The sequence below is a fragment of the Manis javanica genome, chromosome 13 (assembly GCF_040802235.1).
Source record: "Manis javanica isolate MJ-LG chromosome 13, MJ_LKY, whole genome shotgun sequence".
NCBI classification, from domain to species: domain Eukaryota; kingdom Metazoa; phylum Chordata; class Mammalia; order Pholidota; family Manidae; genus Manis; species Manis javanica.
Genome location: NC_133168.1, coordinates 84,778,826 through 84,806,222, shown reverse-complemented (window position 1 = coordinate 84,806,222; position 27,397 = coordinate 84,778,826). Strand labels below are relative to the sequence as shown.

General features: G+C 45.1%; 1 protein-coding gene across 7 annotated transcripts in view; it reads right to left on the bottom strand.

The window, feature by feature from the left end:
• The window catches only part of RAB4A (RAB4A, member RAS oncogene family), a 98,842-nt gene that overhangs the window by 40,441 nt on the left and 31,004 nt on the right, over positions 1 to 27,397 (bottom strand). For 3 of the 7 annotated variants that reach the window (XM_073219966.1, XM_073219967.1, XM_073219964.1), the window contains exons 2-7: positions 27,310 to 27,390; positions 24,592 to 24,706; positions 19,488 to 19,550; positions 17,900 to 18,054; positions 16,661 to 16,756; positions 13,974 to 14,110 (exon numbers count right to left, since the gene is read on the bottom strand). In XM_073219966.1, the coding sequence (XP_073076067.1) occupies positions 13,995 to 14,110; positions 16,661 to 16,756; positions 17,900 to 18,054; positions 19,488 to 19,550; positions 24,592 to 24,706; positions 27,310 to 27,390 (626 nt within the window). In that variant the 3' untranslated portion in view covers positions 13,974 to 13,994. Of the gene's footprint in view, positions 1 to 759; positions 1,456 to 5,974; positions 6,383 to 9,254; positions 9,845 to 10,581; positions 12,885 to 13,973; positions 14,111 to 16,660; positions 16,757 to 17,899; positions 18,055 to 19,487; positions 19,551 to 24,591; positions 24,707 to 27,309; positions 27,391 to 27,397 lie in introns of those variants that run through there. The other 4 variants (XM_073219963.1, XM_073219968.1, XM_073219965.1 and 1 more) reach the window with 4 other exon arrangements.

Below are 27,397 nucleotides of genomic sequence, written 5' to 3'. Positions count from 1 at the left end.
GTGGATTTAAGTTTGGGCCTCCGGCTTCTTGAGTGGGGGTGTAAACTGCTACAAGTTCTCCGGAGAACAATTTGGCTTTTTTGATCTTAGAAAGTAACAAGCTTTGACTTAGGCAAGGCCCCGCGAAGCGACTCCCAGCAAAGCCAGGGTGCTGATGTCCTAGCCCAGCGAGTTCAGGGCAGTGAAGCACCCTGAGTAGATGGTGGCACAGGGTGACAGTGGTCAGATCATGGGAGGGGCGGGAGGTGCCGAGAGGCAGGTGCAGAATGCGAGCAGCTCCCCTGGCTGCTGTGCCTGCCCCCTTCCCAGGGCAGCTCTGCGAGCCCTTGCCCCATGCTTGCCCCGGACAGTTCCTGGCACCCTCTGGGTTCGCCTTCTGTGCTTCCCACAGGTCCCTCGAACTCGACTTCCACTCGACACTCGGGGGTGCTTGCTGCTGTGCCCCGTCACCCTGTGATTCCCAGACCCGGCTGCCAGGCAAGGCAGCATCTCAGCAGAAGAACCCGCCATCAGACTCGGCCTGAAGCAGAGGACACTAGGTGGGTCCCCAATGTAACTGCATTTGGTAAAAGTCTGGAGCAACAGTGCTTATAGCCAAAATGAGTCCTGGAAATGAAAAGAGTTAGACAGGATGGTACGGTATAATAACCAGATAGTTACAAATGAAGTAAAAAAAAAAATTCTAAGTAATGACATTTTTCTTCTCTTGCTCAAGGATTAATTAAGTAAAAAGAGACAGGGAACCGCACAGCCAAGGGCCAGCCTGGGTCAGTAGTTTATTGGCGTACAGCACAAGACCATCACACAATATACATTAGATGTTGCAGGCGAGGGAGGCAAACCTGAGTGTGTAAGGCGGGGCACAGTCTCCCAACGAGGGGAGGGTAACAGCCTTCGGCACAGGCCACACGGGCACATTCTGACCTTAACCAGAGAACACTTAGCTCGCCAACAACTTCCCAACTGGATCGAGCACACCGAGGACAAAATCACGACAAGCATTCCGCACACAAGTCAGCATGCATTTTCAGTCATGCATCCTTCATTTTTATTTTCACTTTACCAAAGGCAGAGATGAGAAAGCAAGTTACCAAACTTGCAAGTTTAAAAAAAAATTCAAAACATGGTTTCACAGTGATGGAATCAGCATATTCCCACCTCTAATAATTTAGGACTAGAGGTATTTTAAAAATGGGAAATACTCTCACCAGTTAAAATGAGGACTGTTCATACTTTTAAAAATTGTAATACATGTTTTTGAAGTTTTCATAATAAATGTTGAAGGAAGACAATATTCCAAAGGACAGAAGCCCCAGTGCCTTGTCCAACTGTGTGGTGGAGTTGACGAGGTTGTACACGGGGTCTGCTGCCCACTTCCGAGGGATGGCCGAGCCCCCAGCCTCTGTGTTGTGGGCTCCTCAGCTGTGAGATGAACTTAATGTCTGCTCTGTATCACTGCAAGGGTTGTTTATATAGACGTTAAATGTGAGAATATTTTTAAGCGTAAAAAAATGCTATGCACCTTCCAGGTTGTATTATTATAGATATCCCAGTTGACAGTATTAAAAATGAGCTGTTAAATTTAAAATTCTCTAGAAATTTTTCCAATAAACTTTTTTAAAGAAGAAAAGTAGGCATGAAATCCCATACAGTAGTTCCCCCTTATTGGTGTGGCACAGGCTTCCTATGATTCTAGCTACCCACAGTCAACTGCAGTCTGAAATATTAAACAGAAAATTCCAGAAATAATCAATTCTTAAGCTTTAAGGTCGCTGTTCTGAGCAGCATGGTGCTGCCCCGCCTGGTCCCACCCAGGATGTGAACCGTCCTTTGCCCTGCACAGCTGTACAGGCTGCCTGTCAGTCACTTAGTAGCTGTCTGGCGTTGCGGTGCTTGAGTTCAGGTAACACTTATTTTACTTCATAAGGACCCCAAAAGCACAGAGCAGTGATGCTGGCAATTTTTATATTCTCTAACTGTGCCTAATTTATAAATTAAACGTCTCCATAGGTGTATATGTATAGGAAAACAAGATAGATAAAGTGCTTGGTACCATCTGTAGTGAGGCGTCCGCTGGGGGTCCTGGCACATATGCCCAGAGGATAAGGGGGGACAGCTGTGCCATGATCAGAGAGAGCGCACAAGCAGGGGAACCCTCAGCAACTGGGTTTTTAAGTGCGAAAGTATAGTTTTTGTGGCTCTGATAGGGTGGATGTCTGAAAAACCAGGTAAAAATCTGTATAAAAAAACTTCAGTAGAATATAAAATTTTAAAGTTTCAGGTGAAATCATTGAATCTTAAAATTAGAGTAGGGAGACTATTATTTGCCATTTTTCTACCGCTCCTTTGAAAAGGCAGCAAGCACTGTTTCCAGGACATGTAGCTCTGACTTCTGCTTCACTGTGGGGTCTTGGCAACCCTAAGAGTGTAATGAACAGAACTGAGAGATCTGGCACATTTCACCCCCGAGCATTTAGGACCCATCATACAGTACAGACTGCTGAGCATGCCTGGGCCTGAAAGCAGATGTTTACTGATAATTATATCCTCAATTGTTTCTCAGCCCTCAAGCTTAAAGCTCCATTCTTACAGAAACAGCCCAGGGCGATGGGGAACAGAGGCAGTCTGCATACCTGCCTGCCCACAGGCTGCACCAGGTGGCATCAAGAGGTGAGTTCAGAGTGCCCAGAGTTCCCAGAAAATACTGCTCCAAACAACAAAACCCACTGCCTGGACATTAGAGCTCTTGCCCTAGGAGGCAAAGAAAGATACAGGCATGCCTCATTTTATCAAACTTCACTTTATTGCGCTTCTCAGATACTGGGTTTTTTTTTTTTTTTACAAATTGAAGGTTTGTGGCAATCTAGAGTCAAGCAAGTTTGTTGACAGCATCATTCCAACAGCATTTGCTTATTTGTGTCCTAAAGGGTGTCCTACACCACACTTTAGCAGTTCTTGCAATATTTGAAACTTCTTCATTATTACATTATAGTCAGCTCGGATCAGTAATTATGACTTGCTGAAAGCTGAGATGATGGTGAACATGTTTTAGCAACGAGGTACTTTTTAGATAAGTGATGCACCTTTTTTAAACGTGCAGTGCCATTGCACTCTTTGTTAAGTCATTTATTAATGACTACAATATAGTGTAAACATCACTTTTATATGTGCTGGGAAACCAAGACAGTCACTGGACTTGCTTTTCTGCAATATTTCCTTTATTGTTGTGGTCTGGAAGGGAGGGCAGGTCTCTGAGGTGCGCCTGTGCTTCGGTGATTATGCACTGACGCCAACATTCATAAAGGGGGCAGGCTGTTCCAGGAGATGTGATTTCAGACAGTTTTATTATAACATGTCTTGGAGAAGATAGTTTCGGATTGTGGTGTGATGTCTTTGCTCCGTGGTGCCGGAGTGTCTCCCCCAAGGTTTGGGAGGTTCCCAGCAATTATGTCTTTAAATAAGCGTTCTGCCCTTTTCTTCCTCTTTTCCTTTTGGGGCCCCACTGACGCCCAGATTGTGTGCATGCTGTCCTGTGAGTTGCCATTCTTTATTCTTTTTCCCCTTTTTGCTTCTCTGGGTAATTTCAAATGAGCTGCTTCCGAGTTGCCAGATGCCTACTTGGGCTCAGTCCAGCTCACTGCTGAAGCTCTGTGGGACTCCTCAGTGCCGTAATTACATCCTTCAGCTCCAACACGGTTTGCTTCTCTTTGTTTTCTATTTCTTTGCTGAACTTCTCATTTTGTCCTTGTATTGCTTCCCTGATTTCATTATTTTTCTGTGTTCTTTTATAGCTCTCTGAGCGTCGCTATAACAATTATTTTGTTCCTTTATCTTCATTTCTTTGGGGTCAGTTACTGGAAATGTATGGTGTTTCGTGGCTGCTGACATGTTTCCCTGATGTATTTCACGATCCCTGTTACCTTGCACGGATGCCCATGCATTTGAAGAAGTCGCCTCCCCCAGACTCTCAGACTGGTTTTGGTAAGGGAAGGCCTCTGCCTGTGGAGGGCATGCTGAAGTGTGCAGACCCCTGGGTCTGAGCTGCAGGCCTGCAGTACCTGCGGCGTAGTCCCAGGCAAGCACTGGGGGGGCATCTGCAGGGGGTCCTCCATGGTGCCTTCAGGTGCAGCAGCGAGGAGCCCAGGGAGGCAGCAGTGGTGGCCAGAGCAGGGGGGTGTGCCGACTTGGCTGCAGAGGCCAGGGCCAGCAGCGGGGACCTGGGCAGCTGTGGGCCACTGGTGTCACCATGCTTCCCCACGACTGCAGGGCCTCCCCATGGGCCTGTGCATGGCAGGGGGCCTGGGGATGGGGACTGGGCAGGAACACACAGCGGGGAGGAGGGGCTCGCTTGCCAAGCAGCTGCGGGGACCTCAGCTGTCAGTGGGCTCTCCCATCACTACAGGGTCTGCCAGGGGTGACAGTCAGGGTGGTGGCCTACAAGTGCACAGCCAGAATGGCCTAGCCGCACGGGCGCACATGGCAGTGGGGTTCTGGACTGGCATCCTGGGCTCCTGTAGCTCCAGATGCCTGGGCAAACTGCAGGCGCAGATCCTGGGCTCCCGGGAGGGCTGGGGAGGAACTCAGGCAGCTGCAGCTTTCGAATGGGACAAAAAGTGGTGACACCTGCTGGGGTCCACGGCTGCTGTGCTGGCGTTTGTGCCTTTGGTGGTGAGCCCTGCTGGGGTCCCCCACAGAGCAGGTCCCTGAAGACCATGGCTGCTCCAGCTGCATGGCTCACCTGAGAGCCCCCGTCCCCCCTCCGTGCTCCTGGCTGTCCAAACATCTCGGCTTTGCAGGTCTCTGGGTGGAGCAAAACTGACCGGGGTGCTTCATGGGGCGCCCTGCAAGGCTGGGGAAGCTGGCGGAGCCCCCTTTCCTGGGGAGGGAACTCTTGCTGGGGAGCTTCCTCTTGGGGCTGAGCCGATGCCGCAGAATGGAGCTGCTCTTCCTTCCCTCCTCCCAGTTACTCTGGGTGTTTGTCCTGCTGTGCTGCTGAAGCTTCTCAGGAGGACCCCTGAGCCCTCCCAGAGCTGTTCTTGTTTGCAGGTAGCTGATTTCACTGTTGATCTTGGTCAGGGACAGGGACTGGATCTCCTTTGCAGTCTTTGTGACATCAAATGAAAAAGGGCTCTTGGGGTTATGAAATTTCCTCCCAGAAAGAAAGGGATTTAGCAAAAAGGGATCTTGCAGTGGGCAGGCTGGATATCCAGTACTTTAGAAAGCCTTGGGGACTCAGATGAGCCTGGCCATTTGTCCTTCCCACAAGCACTGGGATCCCTCCCATGTGCAGGTACCAGGCACCCAGAAGCAGCAGCCCTGTTGTAGGGAGGTCTTAGCCCAGCAGGGGAGCCAAATAAGGACAATGCATAGATCCATGCGATCTGTACCAAAAGAAAGGCTAGGGCAGTGCATGAAAGGAGCAGACACACCAGGGCCACTAGGGGATTAGAGAAGGCTCCCAGCAGAGGAGTTCTGGGTTGTATCCTACAGGACACCTGCTGCAGCCTGATGGGCTTGGGGAGCTGGTGCATTGCCAGTGAAGGATGCACGGTCCATGCCGAAGCACGGGGTGCTGGGAAAGCAAGGGGCCTTCAGGGAGGCACAGGACTATCCCAAAAAGCACCATCAACCCCAAAATGAGCACAGTACAAGGGCATGGGATGTTCCTTTACGGCCACAGGAACCAAGATGACTTCTGGAGAAGGGAATAATGTGGCAGACTTACCCTGAATCAATCATATTACAAAATTTGCTATTCAGCGTAAAATGATTCAAGGGCTCTCCACCCAACGTACAGAAATGAGCATTTTACTCTCATACATAGTTAGTTGGTCCCTAACTACTTAGTGAATGTAATTACTTCCACGATATTTTGGGATGTAAAATACTCAGAAATTTAGCGACTTTGTTTTCTTAACACTAGCTCTCTTTAAAATAAAATTTACACAGGACACCAAGAAGGTAGAGAAAGGAGTCAGCACGGGCTTATCTATTTTTCATCCATTTCCCCACAGACGTTTGAGGACACTGTCCTCCGGCACACAGGAGCATGCTGGGGTTCCCGCAGTTCACGCTGTGGCTCAGCCTACCTCATCCTCTGTCAGCGTAAGTTTCCAGAGATGCACATGTCAAAGTTCTTCAGAAGAGGACATGGAGGTGTGCAAATGATTTAAATTCAGTGTGCGTCATGTAACTCCTCCGCCAGCAGCGGTGATCCTGAGAACGTGTATCACCTGGTACCCACTCACTCTGGAATTGCGCTGGCTACGGGTGGCAGGCTGGTGCCGCCCTGGGGTCCTGCTGAAGGTACAAATGCCCCCTGGGCAGGGGACGGTGCTTCGGGTACATGTAGCCATATGCCAGGAAATCACCTCTCGTCATACTGTAGAAAGATATGCACTTTGTTTTTCCCAATACAAGCCAGAAAATGAAGAAAAAACATAACCATTCTTGGCCTCCTAATGGTACCTTTAAGACACTCCCAGTGGTAAGGAGATCACATAAAATCATAAAAAATATGTTATTTTCAGAGATGCATCCTCAACTACTCTTGGGCGAAACGACAGATGCCTTGGATATTTCCAAATACCACAGCATAAAAAAAAGCGGGTGGAAAGGAGATAAAACAAGGATACGTCAGGATTCTCTGGAAACATTTCTTTCCAGTGGGAAGCAGTATTTTCTAACCTTAGAGGGTGATAGTGGGCAACTTAGCCACTTGACTCCCTGCAGCTGTGTCCCCAGATAAATCTAAGAATCTAACAACAACCCCTTAAATTAGTTAATACAACTGGGACATGACCAAGCAGTGAGAAACCCAGGGTGTATGTACGTGAACAGGAAGATTGACTTGTAGAGAGACTCACTGGACAATGGTCACAAACAAATAGAAATCCACAGGTGTTTCAAAGCCTAATTCTCCCCTTAAAAAAAAAAACACAAAAATGGGGCAAATCTGATAGAAAATGAACAGCCATCTACTGTATTGCAGCATGAATTGCAAATGGTGTGTCTAATTTTAGCATCAGATTCTTCACTGAATAATATTGATCTGTTAGGAACCAGGTTCTTAAAGATTTCAAAAGCTCTTATGTCAGTCACAAGGAGTATGTTTTCAGTAAAACCATTACAGATTTCCAAATCGTGATGCTCTCAGTTTCACGGAAATGCTGGACTGCAGAAGCATAATCTCAAGTTTAAATGGAGTTTAAAATCTTTTTCTAGGAAGCCTGAAAAAGTACTTTTCTAGAAATGTAGGTTAAGAACATCCTAAAAGTCTAATAAGTTGTGGGAAATGTATACATAATGTTTGTTCCTAGACTGACTGTGGTATAGTGGGAGATATACTTGGTCTTTGTCCCTGGTTCCTGGCTCACAGCCCCTAAAATCCACGGCGTTTTCTGAGTGATAGGAGTGTATTTTGTTATTCATAAAGTGCTCCTTTTCAGCATGCAGGAGTTTGTGTTAATAAGGTGACACGGTGGCGCCCCAATCTCCTCAGGATGGATGGCTCACCAGAAAAGCCAAGGGAGTAGGAGGTGGGAGCTTCAGCCCCACCACTGAGCTGGAGAAAGGGTGGGATTTGGAGAGCTGGGGATCGAGCTCCATCAAAATCTTCAACAGCAGATTTCATGAGCCTCTGGATTGGGGAACAAGAACATACCCATGTGCGAGGGGGCTTCACCCCAAATTCCATGGGGACCAAAGCTCCTGGGCTGCTCAGACCCTTCCAGACCTGGCCCTGTGCATCTTCTCATCTACCTGTTCATCTTTATCCTCTAATATCCTTTTATAAAAAACCAGGATTCTAGTAAGTAAATTCTTCTTAGTTCTGGGATGTCATAGCAAATGAATAAAACCCAAGGATGGGGTCTTGGGGGCCTCAGGTTTATAGCTGGTTGATCAGAAGCACAGGTGACAACCCGGATTTGCGACTGGCCTCTGAAGAGTGTGTGTGTGTGTGTGTGTGTGTGTGTAGGGGGTGTGTCGGGAGCAGACTAAGCCTTTACCTTGTGGGATGTAATGCTTTCTGCAGGTAGACAGTGACAGAATGGAATTGTGGGACACCCAGCTGGTGTCTGTGTCTGGAGAATCATTGGAAACACTGCACTGACTAGTCCCAAACCATCGCCTCCTCATTTTCCCTTAAGGCCTCTTTAAGAACCTCTGTGGTTTCGTTCTTTCTGGGAACTTTTATTGGTCAAAGGATGTGGAATTTTATGCAGTACCTGTGGTTTCATTATAGGCTCATTTGTAGCCAACACACAACATTTCTCTTATTCCAAAAACTCCTGCTTTTGAATAAACTGATGTGGTAGAATGGCATGCTCCTATCCCATGCAAAAAGCTGTTCAAAAACTATCATAAATGAGACACTGAATGAAACATTCTTCCAGGGAGGTCCAGGAAGTAGTTCAGTCTGAGAATTTGCTTCATATTCTGACTTTTCAAAATCAAATATTCAAGGCATGGAAAAAACAAAATTAAAATATCTAAAATAGGTATATATATATATATGGTATTTTTATCCCAGTCACTTCCCAGGGTTTATAGTGCAGCTGTACACCGTGGATTAAATAAAATAGCAACAAAAATAGAAGGCAGCTTCTAACTAAAGGGGGTGAAATTACCAGTCCATCCTCATATAAGGTGAAGAATGCTTTCTAATCTTCTTGGCCTTCATAATAACATATTTCAACTTTAAAGAAAAGTTCTATTATATATATTTTGCATCGACATTTTAAAATATTAGAACAAATCTTTGTAGTACAGTGTATAGTATACTTCAATAGCTCAGTACACCTCCTGTAAATGAAAAACATGTTGACTTGATAGCTGTAGTAAGGCATGTAAGTATTCAGCAAAAGCTGTATGGAAATTTCTTAACGAGTGGTGTCCCTTTAACTGTAACTGGGTGCAGTGGGTTTCCTTAGAAGGAACACAGAACAAGAGGAGACTCACGGAAGAGGTATGAGGCGGTGACACTGGGCCCCACGGAAAACACACACATACACAAGGCACCTTCCAGCAGGAAGACAAGAGGTGCAGCACCCAGGGAGTGGGGTGCAGTCCCCCAGGTCCTCGGCTGCTGTATTTCCCGACAGCTGAGAGACAATCGGTCACCTTGTAAGTTTGGTCAAAGGTACCGGAATCCTTAGAGCTATTGTGGTGCCGACACAGAGCAGGTCCTTGGGACAGCCTTCCTGACCGGGTCTAGATGAAGATGCTTCGAAATCAAAAGTGCTGGGCAGTGTAAAGTCCATGGGAAAACTCCATTTTCCATTTTATTTCGTTACATGAGAAACTACTGATCTAGTTATTTCAAGTGTGGATCACGTAAACGCTTTGTGGACTGTGGAAAAGGAAATTAAATAAGTGCTGCAGTGGCCTTCGATGGCCAGGGTCGTGGATGTCGCCAACTGTGCAAGATAACCGACAGGGTGCCCGAAGTACACCTCACCGTTAACTGATTTTAGTTCATGATTAAAAAAGTAAAATAATAGACTGCATTTAGGCGCACCATTCCTTCATATCATACGTCAGACACCATGCTGTGGAGGTGTGCTGGGCTCGAGTATATGCTGTACACAGCCAGGACGTGAACCAAAGCGAAGGGGAAAATATGGAGCTGAAAATTTTTACATACATGTATACATCTAGTGGTATTGTCCCTTGAATTAAATTTCTTATATGGTTTGCTGAGCCACATCTACTAGTTTGCATGACACCTCAAATTATTATTTTTTTGCAGAAAGATCTACTTCTGTATAAAGTAGAAAAAGATGGTAGTAAAAAACTTCTTCAAGCTCCGACAACTGTGTCCCAAATACCACTGTATGAACACCTAAAAAAATATTAAGAACAATTTAGAAATAGGCGTTAACTATAAATGTACAGATGTACCTTACAGTCCCAAAGGGCATTAACGAATCCTTCCAACTTTTATTTAAAATTACCTATACCTGTTAGATAATGTTGGCCATATACGAAAAGCCCACTGTGGCAAATGGGAAAAAGGAATCTTTAAAGTTTAAAATCTCCATTTGCAAACTTTATAAATAAGTCTTCTATTTTAGGAACAGGCATATTCAGACTTCATTAACCCAAGAAAGTCTCCTCTTTCTAAGATAGAGAAGAATCTCTCAGTCACTCCCTTCAACTACCACCCTTCTTTCTAAGCAAAAGCATGAGGATTTCCTGCAGTTTAAATTCCGTCTAACGTTTGTTTAATTCGTAAGGTTGGGTTTAATGTACCATTTTGCTATTTGTTCTCCCCCTCTTCCTCTTTTTCTGCCTTCCTTTGGATTATTTAGATTAATTACTTGTTTATTCCACTTTAATTCCCATATTGCTTTTTTAGGCAAAACTCTTTGTCATGTTATTTTAGTGGCTGCATTAGGATTTTTTTAAGCCTTTATTTTTTGCGAAGTTTTAGGGTCACAACAAAACTGAGGAAAAGAACATAGACTTCCCATTTACCCCTATCCCACCCAGGCACAGCCTCCCCACTACCAATATCCCCCACCTCTGTGGGGCATTGGCTACAACTGATCAACCTGTAATAACACCGTAGTCGTCATCCAAAGTCCACTGTTTACGTTACAGTTCATCTGTGGTGGTGTACATACGTTATGTGGGTTTGGACAAATATATAATGACATGTGTCTATCCTCATGGTATTACACAGGCATTTTCACTTCCCTAAAAACCCAGTGCGCTTTGCTGGTTCATCCCTCCTCCCAAAACCCCTGGAAACCACTGAGCTTTCTACTGTGTTCACAGTTTTGCCTTTTCCAGAATATTATATAGTGGGAATCATACAGTATACAGCCATTTCAGATTGGCTTCTTTCACTGAGTGATATGCACTCAGGATTCCTCCATGTCTTTTCATGGCTTGAAAGCTTGTTTCTTTTTAGTCCTGAGTACATTCCATTGTCTGGGTGTGTCAGGGTTTATCCATTTGCTGGTTGCTTCCAAGTTTTGGCAATTATGAATAAGGTTGTTACAAACATCCATGTGGCAGGTTTCTGTACAGATGTGAGTTTTCAACTCCGTTGGGTAAATACCAAGGAGTGAGACTACTGAGCCATAAGGTAAGAGTAGGTATAGTTTTGTAAGAAGCTGCCGACCTGTACTCCAAAGTGGCTGTGCCATTCCGCATTCCCACCAGCACCGAGAGAGAATTCCCAGGGCTTCACATCCTCGGCAGCATTTGATGATGTCAGTGCCTTGAATTTTGGCCATTTTACCAGGTGTGTCATAAGTTGCTGTTTTAATTTGCATTTCTCTCATGACAGTGATGTGCAGCTTCTTTTCATATACTTATTGCCATGTCTCTATCTTCTTTGGTGAGGTATTTGTTAAGATCTTTGGCCCATTTTTTAGTCAGGTTGGTTGGTTTTGTACTGTTAAATTTTAAGACTTCTTGTATATTTGGGTAATGATCCTTTATTAGGTATGCCTTTTGGAAATACTTTTCTTAGTCGGTAGCTTGTCTACTCATTCTCCTGACATTGCCATTTACAGAGCAGTTTTTACTTGCAACGGAGTCCAGTCTATCAATTATGTCTTCCATAGATTGTGCCTTTGGTGTTGTATCTAAAAAATCATCACAGTCAAGTGCATCTAAGTTTCCTCCTATGTTATTTTTAGGATTTTTACAGTTTTATGTTTAGGTCTATCATTCATTTTGAGTTAGTTTCTATGAAGAGTGTAAATTCTGTGTCTAGATTCGCTGTTTTTTTTGTTTTTTTTGCATGTGGATGGACAGTAGGTTCCAGCACCATTTGTCGAAAAAACTATCTTTGCTCCATTGTGCTTCTGTATCTTTGCTGCTCTGCCAAAGGTCAGTTGATTGTATTTATGTGGGTGTATTTCTGGGCTTGCTATTCTGTTCCAGTGATTGACTTTTTCTTTCACCAGCACCACCCATCTTGACTACTGCAGCTTAATAGTGCCTTGAAGTTGGGTCGTGACAATCCTACAACTTTGTTCTTCTCCTTTAATACTGTGTGGGCTATGCTGGGTCTTTTGCCTCCTCATGTAAACTTTAGAACCAGTCTGCCTTTCCTCATATAGATCTTGTACACATTTTGTTGGAGTTATACCTAAGTATTTCCTTTTTTGGGTGCTAACATGGTACTGTGTTTTTAATTTTAAATTCCACTTGTTCATTGCTAATATATAGAAGAGTGATGGACTTCTGTGCATTAACTCTGGATCTTTCAACCTTGTTATATAATTGCTTATATAGGAGTTTGTGGATTCTTTTGGATTTTCAACATAAACATGTACAAAGACAGTTCATTTCTTCCTTCCCAATCTGCGTATCTTCTCTTTCCCTTTTTTTTCTTACTGCATTAGCTAGAATGTTCAGCATGATTCTGAAAAGGGGTGGTGGAGAGCGACATCCTTACCTTGTACCTGATATTAGTGGCAAAGCTTCAAGTTTCCCACAGTAAGTATGATATTAGCTGTAGGGTTTTTTTCTGTACATATTCTTTATCAAATTGAGGAAATTCTGCTCAATGCCTAGTTTACTAAGACTTTTCATTATCATAGGTGTTAGAATTTGTCAAATGGCTTTTCTCGTCTCTTGATAGGATCATAAGATTTTTCTTCTTTAGCATGCTGATGGGATGGATGACATTAATTGACTTTGGAATGCTGAACCAGGTTTCCATACTTGGGATAAATCCCACTTGGAAGTGGTATGTAATTCATATATGTTTTGAGTTTGATTTGTTAATATTTCATTGAGGATTTCTGCAGCCATGTTTCAGTCTGTAGTTTTGTTTTCTTGTGATGTCTTTGTCTGGTTTTGGAATTAGGGTAATGCTGGACTCATAATGAGAGTTAGGAAGTATTCCATCTGCTTCTGTCCTGTGAAAAGATTGTAGAGAAATGGTATAATTTCTTCCTTAAATGTTTGGTAGAATTCACCAGTGAACCCATCTGGGTCTGGTGCTTTCTGTTTTGGGGGGCTTATAAATGATGGGTTCAATTTCTTTAATAGATATGGGCCTATTCAAACGGTCTATTTCTTTTTGTGTAAGTTTTGGCAAATTGTGTCTTTCAAAGAATTGATATATTTCACCTAGGTTATCAAACTTGTGGGTATAAAGTTGTTCAGTGTTCCTTTATTATCCTTTTAATGTCCGTGGGATCTATAGTAACCCCGTCTTTCATTTCTGATATTAATAATTTGTGTTCCCTCTTTTTGTTAACTTGGCTAGAAGCTTATTAATTGTATTGATTATTTTGATCTTTTCAAAGAACCAGCTTTGAGTTTGTCAATTTTTCTCTATTGACTTCCTGGTTTTAGTTTCATCGATTTCTGCTCTAATTCTTATTATTTCTTCTCTTCTGCCACTTTGGATTTCATTTGCTTTTCTTTTTCTGGTTTCCTATGGTGGATACTTAGATGCCTGATTTTAGATCTTTCTTCTTTTCTAATATATACATTCAGTGATACAAATTTCCCTCTATTCAATAACTGCTTTCACTGCATTACCCCAGATTTTGATGAATTATGTTTTGATGTCCAGTTAGTTTAGAATATTTTTAAATTTCTCTTGAGATTTCTTCTTTGCCCATGTGTTATTTAGACATTTAATCTCCACATATTTTGGATTTCCCAGTTATTTTTCTGTTATTGATTTCTAGTTTAATTCCACTGTGGTCTGACAGCAGAGATGGTATGATTTCTATTCTTTTAAATTTGTTAAGGTGTGTTATAGTCCAGAATGTGGTCTATTTGGGTGAATGTTTCAAGTAAGCTTGAGAAGAATGTATATTCTGCTGTTGCTGAGAATATCTAACTTGCAATTATGCAATCAAATCACCTCTCCTTTCAATAATGTAGCTGCAAGAAGCAGTAACAATCTCTACAGTTAAGTGCTGACTCTGAGTAGTGACCAGATTACAAGGCCAGAGGGCTGCCAGCAGAGATGCTGTGATGTGCACACCTACCTGCGTTCTCCCGTGCTGCTTCTAGCAGCCACACTCCTGCGCGCTTGGGGCCTGTGCACGACGCGGGGACCGCAGCTGTCTCAAGGCAGCATCTCCGTACTGAATACCTGAGCCCATTCTTTCTGGGTCCAGCTCACCTGAGGATCAAACAAGTCTCTTTAAAAAAGTTTTTAATGCTTCTGTGATCTCCAGAATATATTAAATGCAAAAAGCAAAGTGTAGGACACTGTGTATATATGTTATTATTTTGAATAATGAGGAAAAAAATATATATGTATGTTTGCAGGGGCATAAAAGTATCTCTGGAAGAATACATAAAGAAGTGTAATAATGGCTGACTTCAAGAAGTTCTAGATGGCTTAGGGGATAGCAGAGGGTGGCAGTAGAGGGTGACTTCCATTTTATCTTCTTTTGTACTTTTTGAGTTTGGAATTATGTGAAGATTTTATGTATATTAAGATAAATTAATCCAAATTAAAATATAAAGATACCATATCTCACTTATCAGACTGCAAAGAACCCAAGTATGATAATATGCCTGTGGGCATGGCGTTAGTGAAATAAGCACTTTTATTCATTACTTGTGGGATTATAAATTGCTACAACCCTGATAGGAAGAATCCGGCAGCCTCTACCTACATTCTAAATGCTTATATTCTTTGACCTAACAATTCCACTTCGGGAATTTGTCTTACACATAGACTCACACACATGTGAAATGATATATAAAAGGTCTACTAAAGCATTGTATCAAAATATTGGCAATAACCCAAATGTCCAAAGTAAACTGGTTAAATTATGATAATACACCCAACTAAATATGACTTACACATACACACTATGTATATATATATGCACATCAGCACATATATCCAGAAGTCTCTTAACGGATTTGCAATGATCCATAGGTAGTAAGTACAAAAAGTATGGAGCAGAGTTTACAGTGTGCTAATTGTTGCATAAAAAAGGAGGAGGAAATAATGGCTTCTGAGCCCTATGAATGTACCTCCCATTTAGAAAATGTAGAAAGTACTGCTGAAGAATTCTAATGAATTCTTTGAAGCTTTTCACCTAGAGGGAATTATGATTTTGATGATCTCAGAAGAAATATATCCTGGAAGTCTTACATGAGTCAACTTACACATACTGTATCCACGGATGTAATATTAAAGTAACAAGATAATTTAAAGAAAACCTCACGTTTGAGCTTAATAATACTCAATACCAAGCCAATTTTTACTTGGGTAACCATGTCACATGTAGTGCTTAAAAAGAACAGTTTCTGTGCCGAGTTCAGTAAAAATTATTATGTTTCGTTTTCAGATAAAAAAATATGGAAGGATGAAGTGCCCCTCCTCCTGTTCAGGCCCAGCTCTCCCCCGGGCTCCTGGACCCCTTCGTCCCACCGCACCCACCGCCTGCGTTCTCTGTCCTCTCCTCTGCGCCCGTCTTCCCTCCGCCTCGCCACTCCTTCTCGCCTCCCCACTCCTTCTCGGTCAGAATCCACGCAGGCCTCTTCCTTCCATGGGAGCCGCGCACCCCCTCCTCTGCCTGTTGGCTCTTCCTCAGGGACGGGCCCACACTCACCCTGCGTCCTTCTCTCTGCTGTCCCCCACTTGCTCTCTGCCTCTACTGCAACTGGTCTTGATGTGGACACAGACCTGTGCCTTCCTCCTGCCCACCCCCCTGGATATTTTTCAGCTCAGTTCTTAGCTCTTGAGACTCTTTGCAGCACGTGATAATGAACAATTCTTTGACCCTCAGTCTCGGCTCATGAGACCCCCACTTCCCCGGGTCACCCTCTCCTGGACTCCCCTTGTCCCCAACCCCTTGGTCAGCTCCCTCTTTCTCACATCGTGACAAACTGAGCTCAGTCATCACCTGCTCCTTGGAAGCCCTCTCTGACACCCCCTCAGTGCCCTGGCTGGAGAGGGTCTCCTTCTCTGTGTGACCGACCCCAGGTTCCTGTGCATCTCAACCACCCATATTAGAATCTTATCTTTTGAGATCTCCATGGAAGACAGATTCTTGAGGGCAAGGGCTGTGATTAATTCATTTCTGTATTGCAGCCACTGACATAGAATAGGCATTCAGATGTTTGAATGAATCAGTTAAGAGGGGAATGTTCATGTATAAAATTGGCTTTTAAAAATGACAACTCTAGAGAACATTGTCAGCTGCCTAAATTAGGGTCATTTTAGATCCATTTTTACTGAAGAACAAATACAATAACAAAGCAGATCACTGCTGGGGAATATGTTCAGGCAGCTTCAGGAATATGTTCTCTGCAATGCCCGGCCTGCAGACGCCAATGCCACGCAACGTCCCCTAACCCCCTCAGCGTCACACACGTGGCCCCTGCCATGGCACACGGCCACTGGCTTCCTCCTTTAAGAGATGGAGCCAATAAAAGGCTGGGGTTCTAAGAGCAAACACCACCTGAAACTGACGGCCCCTCCGCTCCCACTGACGGGGCCACAGAATCCACCACCAAAGAGGAGCGGGCTGCCACCCTAGCCGGCTGGACAGACCTTAACATCCATACGTGGCAGTTTGGGGTTAGCGGGGGTGGAGAGAATCGAATACTCTTTGATCAAACGACTCCTGGAAATATTAAAAAGTGATACTCCTGAAATAGAGAGGGAAAAATGTGCTCAAGAAACGTTCATTGAGGGAAAGCCTTTTACCTGATTCGATTTTGTTAAGTATTTTTCTTGCGCATTGCACAAAGGCCTCTTCCACATTCTCCCCTGTTAGTGCGCTTGTTTCCAAAAACATCAGCTCTGAAATTGACATCAAACAAATGTTTAGAAGACGACCATAATTATCCAATTCCTAACAGCCTACTTAGCATTTTCTTAGAATAGCAGGCGGAATGTAATTTATCGTTTAAGATCACGTATACCTGAAAAACATAAAAATCAATGAACGTCAATTTTTTTGTGACTGTTAGAAGAATTCTAACCTTTTCTGAAAAGTGACTCATATCTCGTGCTGGCACTCAAGCCTGTCGAAGAGACCGAGGAAGCACCAAGCGGCAATTTCCTCTTCCAAATAATCTTCCTGTCTCTGCCGACAGGTCTTATATGCTTTAACGCCTTATCCACGCTTACTAACCCTTGCTGGCTCTGGTGAGTAAGCCACAACCTCTCCATCTCTCACTTCTTTACTTGTAAAAATGAGGTTCCTTCTAAGCTTCTGTATTTCTGAATAGTTTCTTTACAAGCTCATGATACCTTATGTTTTCCTCACACGTTTATTACCAGAAAACCAGTCAACTTGTAAAAATATGATTTGGTAGTCCTAGAGTCCTGTTGAAATTGGTGTCAGGATATTTTAAGTTCTTGATTAATTCTGAAAACGAAAGTTAATTAAAACATCTGAATTCTGACCATTCTGTTATCTAAGCAGCCATTAATTTTACGCACCACTCTCACTCTCAGGTATACTGTTCGGCAGTTCAGAGAAGTTTCAAAGGCATCTACAACCACATGACTTAAATTTAATGTAAGTAAAACAAAGCCAATAAGCCCAGCATTTCTTAATCTTTTTTTCCATTCACTTAGATGAATGGAAATATTAGATCACTTAGATCTAATATTTCACCAACTTAGCTTCAAATTACATTTTTAAAAAAAGACCTTTAGAAATTGTTATTGTGATTTTTACTTTAAACCAAGACCTGTAATATTCAGAGTCTAGACTGAAAAGTCATTACAGTATATCAAATACATTTGCTTTTATCATTTAGGACCTTTTGCAGGCAGACTGCAACATGGCAAAAATATTGCTAAGTCTAGATTTATAGTAAAAACAATAGGAAGTTCCCATTTCCTGAATACTCCAGTAAATGTCTTAAACTCAAAGCAATAATATTACCCACAAATCTGCCACTGGAAAGCAGCAATAGGTACAAGGCCACTTGCCATTTTCTTGAGCAAATCTGGAAGCTTCTAGGAAAGTGACTTCGCGGTCCACATCCAGGTCCTTCTTATTCCCGCAGAGTATAATGACGATGTTCTGGCTTGCTAGCATTCTGGCATCTGTTAACCAATTAGTAAGCGCATTGTAGGTTTCTCGGCTGCGTAACACAAGATTGTGAAAATAATACATGTATTTTACAAAACTAGCAACTCTTTCCAGTCATTTACACTACTCACACTGCTTTTAAACACGTCGGGGTTTAACGCTAACAAGCCTTCTGCCGACTCGGATACCCGAATGCCCCAGCATGTGCCACACCGACTGGGTTTGCTTGTTTCCAAGAAAATGGAACAGCAAGTCAGATAGGCTGCTGTTCGCTGTTGGCCCAACCGGGGTGCAAAAGAAGACAGAAGCTCCTTCATTCCGTTTTACGAAGACTTACTGGGCTCTCAGTATGGGCGGCGCCGGCAAGAGACCCTCACAGCTACCTGCTGCCGTTTAATGCGTTTGTGTGATATTCTGGTACTTTGATTTTGAGCAGTTCATCATACTGATTCTTTACAAGGCCTCTGTGATGTAGACTCTTACTGCCCCTCTTTCCCATGAGGAACCTGAGGCCCCGAGAGATCAAGTCACCCCAAGGGACAGGAGCAGCCAGGGGCAGACCAGGCCTGACTCCTGGACCGACTCTCAGACCTGCCGTTTCCGGCCCTCACTCACCCAGGGCACATTTCCTCGCTGGCACACTCTGATAGCCTGACAACTTCACGCTCTGGCAAGCTGAGCTTTTCGGCCCCAGGGCAGGCGTGGCAGGGCTGGGCTGGGAGCTGCCCACCTCCCCGCCAGAGCCCTTCCTTCCAAACCCACGGGCCGGGTGTCTGTCACAGCCGCAGGGTGACAACCCCGCCCCCCCCCTCACGGGGCGAACGCCACCTACAAAGGGCCCCCAGACAATGCAGCTTAGATGACATGTTTCTAAGGTGGGGCTAGAGAACACTATCTGATAGGATTCCTGTGCGCAGAAATGTTCTGCAGCCTCCACCGTGCAACGTGGAGCCCCATTTGAAATGGGGTGAGACCAAGGGACAGAATTTTTACTCAATTGTGACATGTGTGTGATAGCTACACACCGGGCAGTGCACTCAGATCCTCATGATGTGCCAGGAACTTTATATTAACCAATTTAACCCCCAGTAACTTTACAAGTATTACACCATCATCACTGGTGCATGTGACAGGCAGGGAAACCAGAGGGCCTAGCTGAGGACGCATGCGGCCAGGAACCCAGGACCGGGACTTGAATCTGGGCGGTCTAAGCCCCCAGAGGATGACCTCGAACGTGGTCAATGCCAATTACTCTAATAATTTACCACACAGGTAAAGTCTCACTTTGTGAACCTTCAGGAAGGGTCAAAGAAGCATAACGGAACACTGGGGAAGCTTTATCTTTGTAAAGCCTTATGAATATATTTCTTTACATGGTAAAGTGGGGGCTGTTTGCAAAACCCCTGCGCCATCCCGCCACCACCACTCCGGCGCGCACAGCACCCCGCGTGCAGGTGCGCCGGCTGCCGCTGCGGAGCCCGTTACCTGGTGATGTCGTAGACCAGCAGAGCCCCCGCGGCGCCTCGGTAGTAGCTTCTCGTCACCGACCTGTAAGAGTTACAGCGCCTTTACTCCCGGCCCGTCGGGGGATCTCTCCTGCTGAGCACCCTCTCCCCGAGCAAAAGCACCATTTCTGCTCTGCAAACCACAACGTGGGGACAAACGCTGCTTTGAAGACAAATGACGCAAAGACACCCGAGTGCGTGTAGGAGGAGCTGTCTGCACTTGGTAAGAGCGGTGACGGGGCGGGGACGCCAGGCTGGGACACGCACGGTGCTCCCTCCAGGGGGGCAAAGCTCCTCCGCAGACTCCAACGCCTCTGAGAACACAGGGGAGAGGGGGCGCCGAGGCGGCCGCCAAGCTGGGTGGGCACTGGGCATGGGGCATTCCCACCCTGCCCTGCGGGGGACCCCAGCTGTCCCCACCTCCCTGCACAGCTGCCCTACCTCTCGGCAGGAAAGGGGGACCTCAGGTGGGAGCGCCCCCTCCCCAGCCTAGACCCAGAGCCGCCTGCCCCGGGACTCGCCACTCTCCGGCCCCTCTCCCCCCGAACCTGAGAACATTCTGTCCAGTCTTGTTCTCAGTGATTGTTTGCTTTCAGCAGTAATACGCTTGCTCCCCCAAATTCTTAATCCCTCCCTGTTAGGTTTTCCCATTAGCAAAATAAAATTCGCTCTGGGTACCTTCCTTCCATCTTAAAAAACCAGAACAAGGTATGTCGCACAATCCTTTCCATGCACCATCCCACTGTGTGCCCGCCTCCGCATCCGAACCCCTCGAGCTGTCTCCACCAGCCCCACCTGTCCCCCACCAGGGCGCCCCTCTCCACAGCCCTCGTCTTGGCCTGCAGCCTCACGTGTGCGCACCCGGGCCGGTTCTCAGGCGCACCCCTCCACCCAGTCCTGCTCCCCCGACGCCCTCCTCCCCCGCTTGTGCAACCCCGCTCCCCACTACCCTTTCTGCCGCCGCTTCTCCCCCAGCTCCTGGTCATTCGGGCACCACTGGGCCCGGGTTCCCTTCGGTAACACGCCACTCAACTTCAGTCTTCAGCTCAGATGGTTGCAATATCCAGCTGCTGCCCCAGCGGCCTAGGGAGCATCTGCCAGACGGGGCTCTGTTCCCGTCCTCCAGGCCCTTGCAGGCCGGGGTGGGGATGCGGCCGCCACCATGCCTTCTGCAGCAGAAACCCCTGTGTCCATCCTCTGCCCCTCCTCTCGCCTCTCTGATGGCATTTCCTGTTCTGCGCGTGGCTTCCCTTCACTAGCACCCTCCTGGTCCAAACCACGTCTCTGGCTAGGCGCCCACAGTTGCCCACGGTGGGCGTCCCCACCGCCACCTGTGCCCTCGGTCCATTCTCTAGACTCAGGAAGGCCTAACGGCCTGCCTTCCGTCCCAGTGGGTCAGTGCCTGAGTCACGCCCATGTCCTGGGACCCCCATGAGGACCCTAGCGCCTGGTCCAGAGGCCCTCTGGGTGTGTGAGGGTGAGTCCCCAGGTGCTGAGGGGCTGGGAGGGTGGCGTGCCAGAGCGGGCGGCTCAGGGGCTCTGCTCAGTCCCCTCACGTGTGCAGCGATTCCTTCGGGGGGCTCCGGGCTCTGCCTTCATGTTCACACCGGCTCCAGGGAGTACAGTCCTCTCCTGAGTTCTGGGAACTGTCTTAGTCAATCACTGAGCTCAAGGGAGGGGGTGCAGGAACCGCCAAAGTCGTAGTCTGCTGGGCAGAACAGATGGTGGCCTGGGCACCCCATTTGTGGCTGGCGTCTGAAGTGGGTGTAGGCTCGTGGGAATGAGCCCTTCACCTATGAATCTCACACCCACTCCAGAGAGGGTAAGAGCTGAATCCAAGGGATGGGCACATGGTTGGTGAGCGAGGCCTGGAGAACTGGCGTGGAGAAGCCCCACTCACTTGGCGTCAGACACCAGGCACTGCAGGGATGAACAGTGCCCACCTTTGGGGAAAAAAGAAAACTTGGGAATTTGTAAGAAGCAAACAAATGACTCATTGTGACTTTGATACTTTCAAAAGGGCAGCTATTTTTACATTTTCTTTTTAACTCAGACTCCAAAGGCAGGTACGTCACTGCCCGCTTCTGCTTTGTCTCTTCGGTGGATGGAGCAAGATGGAGGACCAGCAGCCGGCTCTTCCCAAGGACCCTCTCGGCCCGTGGGGGGCCCTCTTTCCTACACACCGAGAGGCAGTTCTTTCCTCTGTGTGCTTCAGTGGGCACCTTGTTTCCACGGAAGAGGCATCTTGGAGCACTCCTCAAGAGAACTTAACTTACATCAATTGGCTTCCTCATTTATTTGAAAATTTATTTTGTAACACAGTATTTATGACTAGGCTACTTAGAATAAACTATTAAAGTACACAAATGTAAACATTTAAGAAAAAAATTTTGAGGTATTTTTTTTCTCGAAGTTATTTAAACCAAAGTAATGCATGTACATGATGTTACATTAAATCTTGCTCAAAGGCTGGAAATGAGGCACTGCTGTCTCCTGCCTCGCTCTCCCTGTGACCCTAACCCTCGTGGCAGCTGCTCTCCGTCGGGGTCAGATGTTTTCTGGGATTGGTAAGTCATCAGAACTACTCCTGTCCAACACCTGTGGGCTGGACACCACGCTGGGCTCTGGAGAAGGCAGCCAAAAATACAAGCGTCCTTACAGTCACGGACATCACAGTCTCATTCCTTTGGGATTTGCTTCTGTTTTTCTATAAAAGGCTCCTGAAACTATCTGAATTATTCATTTTAGAGGTTTCTGCTCTGGTGAACCTTTCCCTCACTTATGTCCCTCCTCCCCTCCACTCCTCATTCTCCACCGCTGTGTGATGACTTCCACGGGGCATCTCCTTGCTGTTCCCAGGGGCTGGTTCCCTGTGGCTCAACTTCCCCTTTCCCTTCCTGGGGTTACTCGCTTGGTGTGCTGTATCCTCCTGAAATTTCTCAGAAGGAGTATGTGAAAAGCAACCTTTACTTTCCCTCATTCTTGCATTATCTGAAGGTATTCTGACTTCACTCTCACACTTAATCGGTAGTTTGGCTAAGCCGAATTTCAGGTTGGAAAGCATTTCTTACGCTGGGTTTTGAAGGCAATGCTCCTCTGCCTTCTCACTCCCACATGCTGCTCTTGAATGGTGCAGTGCAATTCCCAATCCTAATCCTTTATATGTGACTGTTTTTCCTCCTGGAATATTTATATATCTTCACTGCAGTCCTTGTGCTTAGAGACAGTTTCACATGGCATGCTCTGGTCTGGATTTTCCCTCTCGTGTATTTGGCATAAAGTGGGCCAAAACATCTGGAATAGCATTCCTCTGGTGAAGGTCTTCTTGGTCTCCTCTGCTCTTCTTTCTTTTGAAACACCTGCCAGTCAGGCACTGGACCTCCTGGGCTAATTCTGTACGATTCTTTGTCTTCTTATCTCAAGTTTCTTGTTCAACCTTCTGGAAGATCACTCCTCTATTATTTTGATGGCTCTTTTTAAAAATATCATTTTGTTTCTCACTACCTACATGCAACCTCGGCTCTGATTTCTGAGGATGCTGAGCTTTCAGTGTTTTTATCCTAGACCCTGGAAGGTCCTATTTTCTTTATCTTGGGCTCTGTTTTATATTAGAAACTTTCTTCCAATGTCTGGTGATCCTTGGTTATTATTTACACTCAAGAGCAAGGAATGAAATAGTCTTCCAAGAGAAGCTTTTTATGGGTGAGCTGGAGGCTTCACTGAAATGGCTGGCCAGAGATCAGGTGATTTTAGGGAAAACCAAATATTAGTATCTTTAGGCCTTTTCATTGGGGCTGTTCATCTTTCTGCAGGATCATCTCTCCTGCCTGAGATGTACACACCTGGCTGCTGGCGACTAGGGGGGTGTTGGGGGGAAGTGGGTTAGGGTCTGCAGACCCTCCTTGAATTCCCTCTCTGCAGTCCCACCTCACTCTGCCCTCTGCTCGGCCTTGCGGCCTTGGGTCTGACCCTGCTTCAACCCAGACACTGAACCTCTCACCCTGTGGGTGCGCACACCTGCGTGCACACCCTCCTGCAGAACCTGATGCTTCCAAATCCTGGCCTTTTCTGGTTTCAGCAGCAAGAAGTGGTTTCTTGCTCATTGGCGTTCCACCGTCACTGACAACAGGGCCCCCTCTGCTTTAAATCAGCTACAAGGCCATCCACTTCCTGTCTTTACAATTTTCTTGCAATTTCTTTATCATAAGTCCACCCTCTCCTGTTCTGGGTCTTTTTGAGTTGATGCCACCTCAGTTATTTCCAGTCACTCCAGTGCAGGCTGCGGGTGAGCGGACGCAGAGTCTGAATGGAATCCGCCATGCTTGATGTGCCAGTGCTTTCCGAAGGATGACCAAGATTAAAAACGGTTATTATATTTTTGAAGCAAACAGTTATCTAGCATTTAAGATATAATGTAAACCTGACTTCAGTTAAGGGAAATGCTTGCAGTGGGAGTGAGTTTTATTTAACTGAATTTTGAAAATGAGTAGCTGTTCTATTTTGACTTTGTATTATCTGTTAAAGAAATACAACTAAAATATTAACCTTTTGGTTTCAGCAGTTAGAGAATATTAAACATGTAACCTTTCTGCAGTGACCTGGGGTCATCATTCCCAACGACGATTGTAGTGTAACAAAAGTGTGGAAGACAGAATTTTTGTGCAATGTTTATCAACCATCAGAACATGCTCTAGTTAACGTAAAACAAGACAAAACCCCAAAAGAGGTTTCAAAAAAATTCTCCTTTAAAAGTGAAATAGAAAAATTGTCCGTGTTATTATTTTGCCTTGATTTTAATCTAAAAGTATACTGCAGAGTATGAATACCACGTCCCGCTCATGTGCTCACTAGTCCCAAAGAATAAGTCAGCCTCTAAGTTAGGACGCATTCACTCCGTAGGGATTCCAATGTACTCCTTAGTAAAAAGTCAGGAAAAATTGACTTTCAGGTTGCCTATGGCTCCCAGATGTGACGTTTCTGAAATCTGTGCAGTGAGGAGGGAACTTTATATATATTAAGAGAATATAATTGATTATCTCAAATTCAATTTTTAAATAGTTTTATTAAGTGAGAGAAAAAGCTACCTGAATCGCTCTTGGCCAGCTGTATCCCATATCTGTAACTTTACATATTTACCACCAACATTTATTATCTTTGAGCCAAATTCCACTCCTATTGTATGATTCGAGTCATCTTTGACTGAAAAAAGGAAAAGAACAAGATAATTTAATTGTAGGACATTAAAGAAATGTTTATAGATTTAAACAAATAACAGTAAAGTCAAGGGTAAAATCAATGGAAAATGTAATCCACTTCAGCCACTCATGTTTCCAACAGACAGGCGATAAGAAGCGTTCCCTGTCTTAAACAGGACACTCACAGCTCCTGTTCTTAGAGACAATAAAGCTTTTTCTCAAAACCCCTAAAACAAACCACACAATTTAGAGCCTAGGCTGGAGGGGGCAACACTGCATGAGAAGCCTGTGCACCCCATCTGCAGTCAAGGTGCTCGTCAAGGGTAACTGCAGGAAATCCCAGGGTGTCGCCTTGTGGGGCTTAGCGCCTAGGAACAGGTTGGTGACTCAGGGGCAATGAGGCAATGTTTGAATGGATAAATATTCTAAAGAAACCAAGTAAAGGGAAGGAAAAAATATAGCCCAAAAAAGAAACCCGGTGGACACCAAAGATTAAGGGAAAAGGAAAAGGAAAAAGAGAGTAAAAAAACCCCAAACTAAAGCAAACCAACAAATCCACAAAACAAAAACAGTATGTGTAGTTAAGCTGCTGAGTTTTTATGAATGTTAGTGTTGTATGGCATAAGAGAAATCGATACTATCTGTTTAAATGCACGGAGAGGTGGGCACAGTAAGTGCTTGGCTAAACCCACCTGGAATAAGCTGTCTGACAAAGAAAATTTCTGTGATGGTGAAAGGAGAAGTGAAAGTCAGACAATAAGGTTCTGCAGTCCATTGACTAGTCTGTCTTTTACAACCGCAGGACAGGATGTAACTGCATGAGAAATGAGGGAGGCCACCTGACAGGTGTGTTTACTGTTTCCTGAGTGTGGGGGAATGAAAGGCTAATACTGACTCTACCAACCTGTCTCATGCTCGGACAGTGTGCATGCAGCTAGAATCATGCTACTGGGCAAAACTCGGAATAAAAGCCTTCAAGGGGTGTAGCTCAAGGCCAAGGGTACCCAAGCATAAGAGAAATAAGGGGAATACTTCCCCCTCAGGACTGCAGATGGTGCAGACCGTCAAGGGCACACAAGGGCCATCGTGAGGAGCTAGAGGGAGGGCCGCCAGAGCAGAGGGCACCACGGGGGAGGCTGATCCCACAAGCTGGGGACTTGGCTGCGTGTCCTCTGGGCATTTTTTTCTGGGACACTCAGTGCAAAGTCTTGGCAACGTGTAAAGAAGCCCGGGCCGCCCAGGGGATGCATGCCTGTTAAATGCATAGGGGATCGGTTCTGAAGCTAAGCCGCGCCGGGGCCTTATCACTGAACACAGGTTCCAGCAAGCTCTTGGTTGGTGAAAATGGGAGTAGCCGAATATGCTTCTGGCACTTTATTCTTCTTCAAAGCTCTTTGCCAAGACATCCTATGCTCTTTCCATTTTATCCACCACCTAAGGTGTCTCAGGCATACCTGCTTAAGATGTGCTTCATGAAATGAAATTGATTCTGTTCTCATACCTTCACTCAACTGCCACTAAACAGACGTGTCATTCTCTGCCATTCTTTCCATTATTACAGAAACACTGTTTATTTTAAGGGTCCTTCAGACCTACAGTCTTTTATAATATTTGGAATAAAAAATTCAGTTTTACCAAACCAGTGCAAAAATGGGTTCAGAAGGCCTGGCTTGAGTCTACCCAGTTACTAGGTGGTGACCCCGCGAGTGCATACTAGCTCCTCTGAACCGATGTCCCTTTACCTGTAATTTAGGATTAAACAGCTGTCTCATCGCAATACAAGGCCACTAAAGACCAAATATTATTTTATCCAAAATAGACAATGGGGGCTTGCTTCTCAAGATGCTTCCTGACTGGAAATGGAATTCCTCTGCTGACTTCCACATCATCCTATTGCACAGGCCTACCTCCCTTTATTGTGTTGTATTTTTTTTATTGTGTTTTATTTTTTACAAGTTGAAGGTTTGTGGCGACGCTGCATCAAGCAAGTCTACCAAGACCATTTTTCCGACAGCATTTGCTCCCTTTATGTCTCATTTTGCCAATTCTTGCACTGTTTCAAGCTTTTTCATTATTATTCTATTTGTTACGGCAATCTGTGATCAGCGATTACAACTCCTGAAAGCTCAGGTGACGCTTAGCATTTTTTAGCGATAAAGTTATTTTCATTAAAGTATGTACATTTTTGTTAGACATAATGCTATTGCACACTTAACAGACTGTGGTATAGTGTAAACATAACTTTTGTATGCACTGGGAAACCAAAACATTCACTTCACTTGCTTTATTGCAATTTTCACTGCGGTGGTCGGGACCCAAATCCACAATGTATGTGAAGTTTGCCTGTGTTTCAGCAGGTGGAAAATGGACAGAATGATGCACTAAATGCTGAACAATGAACCATTATGAAACTGAGATGCTAACTTAATTAAAACTCAATCATGCTACTAAAAGTTATTTCCATACATTTTAATGTTATATAAAAATAATTTTAAACTACAACTTTTTTCCTGGAAAAAATATTAAAAGTTTTGCTGTAGACAAGTCTGAGCAAGGGAACACCCTCAGAAGACATGCCTGAAATGCTGGCCACGTGACCTCACTTACATTTTTTTTCGATGAATTGGTGAAGCAAGCAAGACTTGCCAGTCCCCGCATTTCCAATGACCAAGAACTTAAACAAAAAATCTGGAAA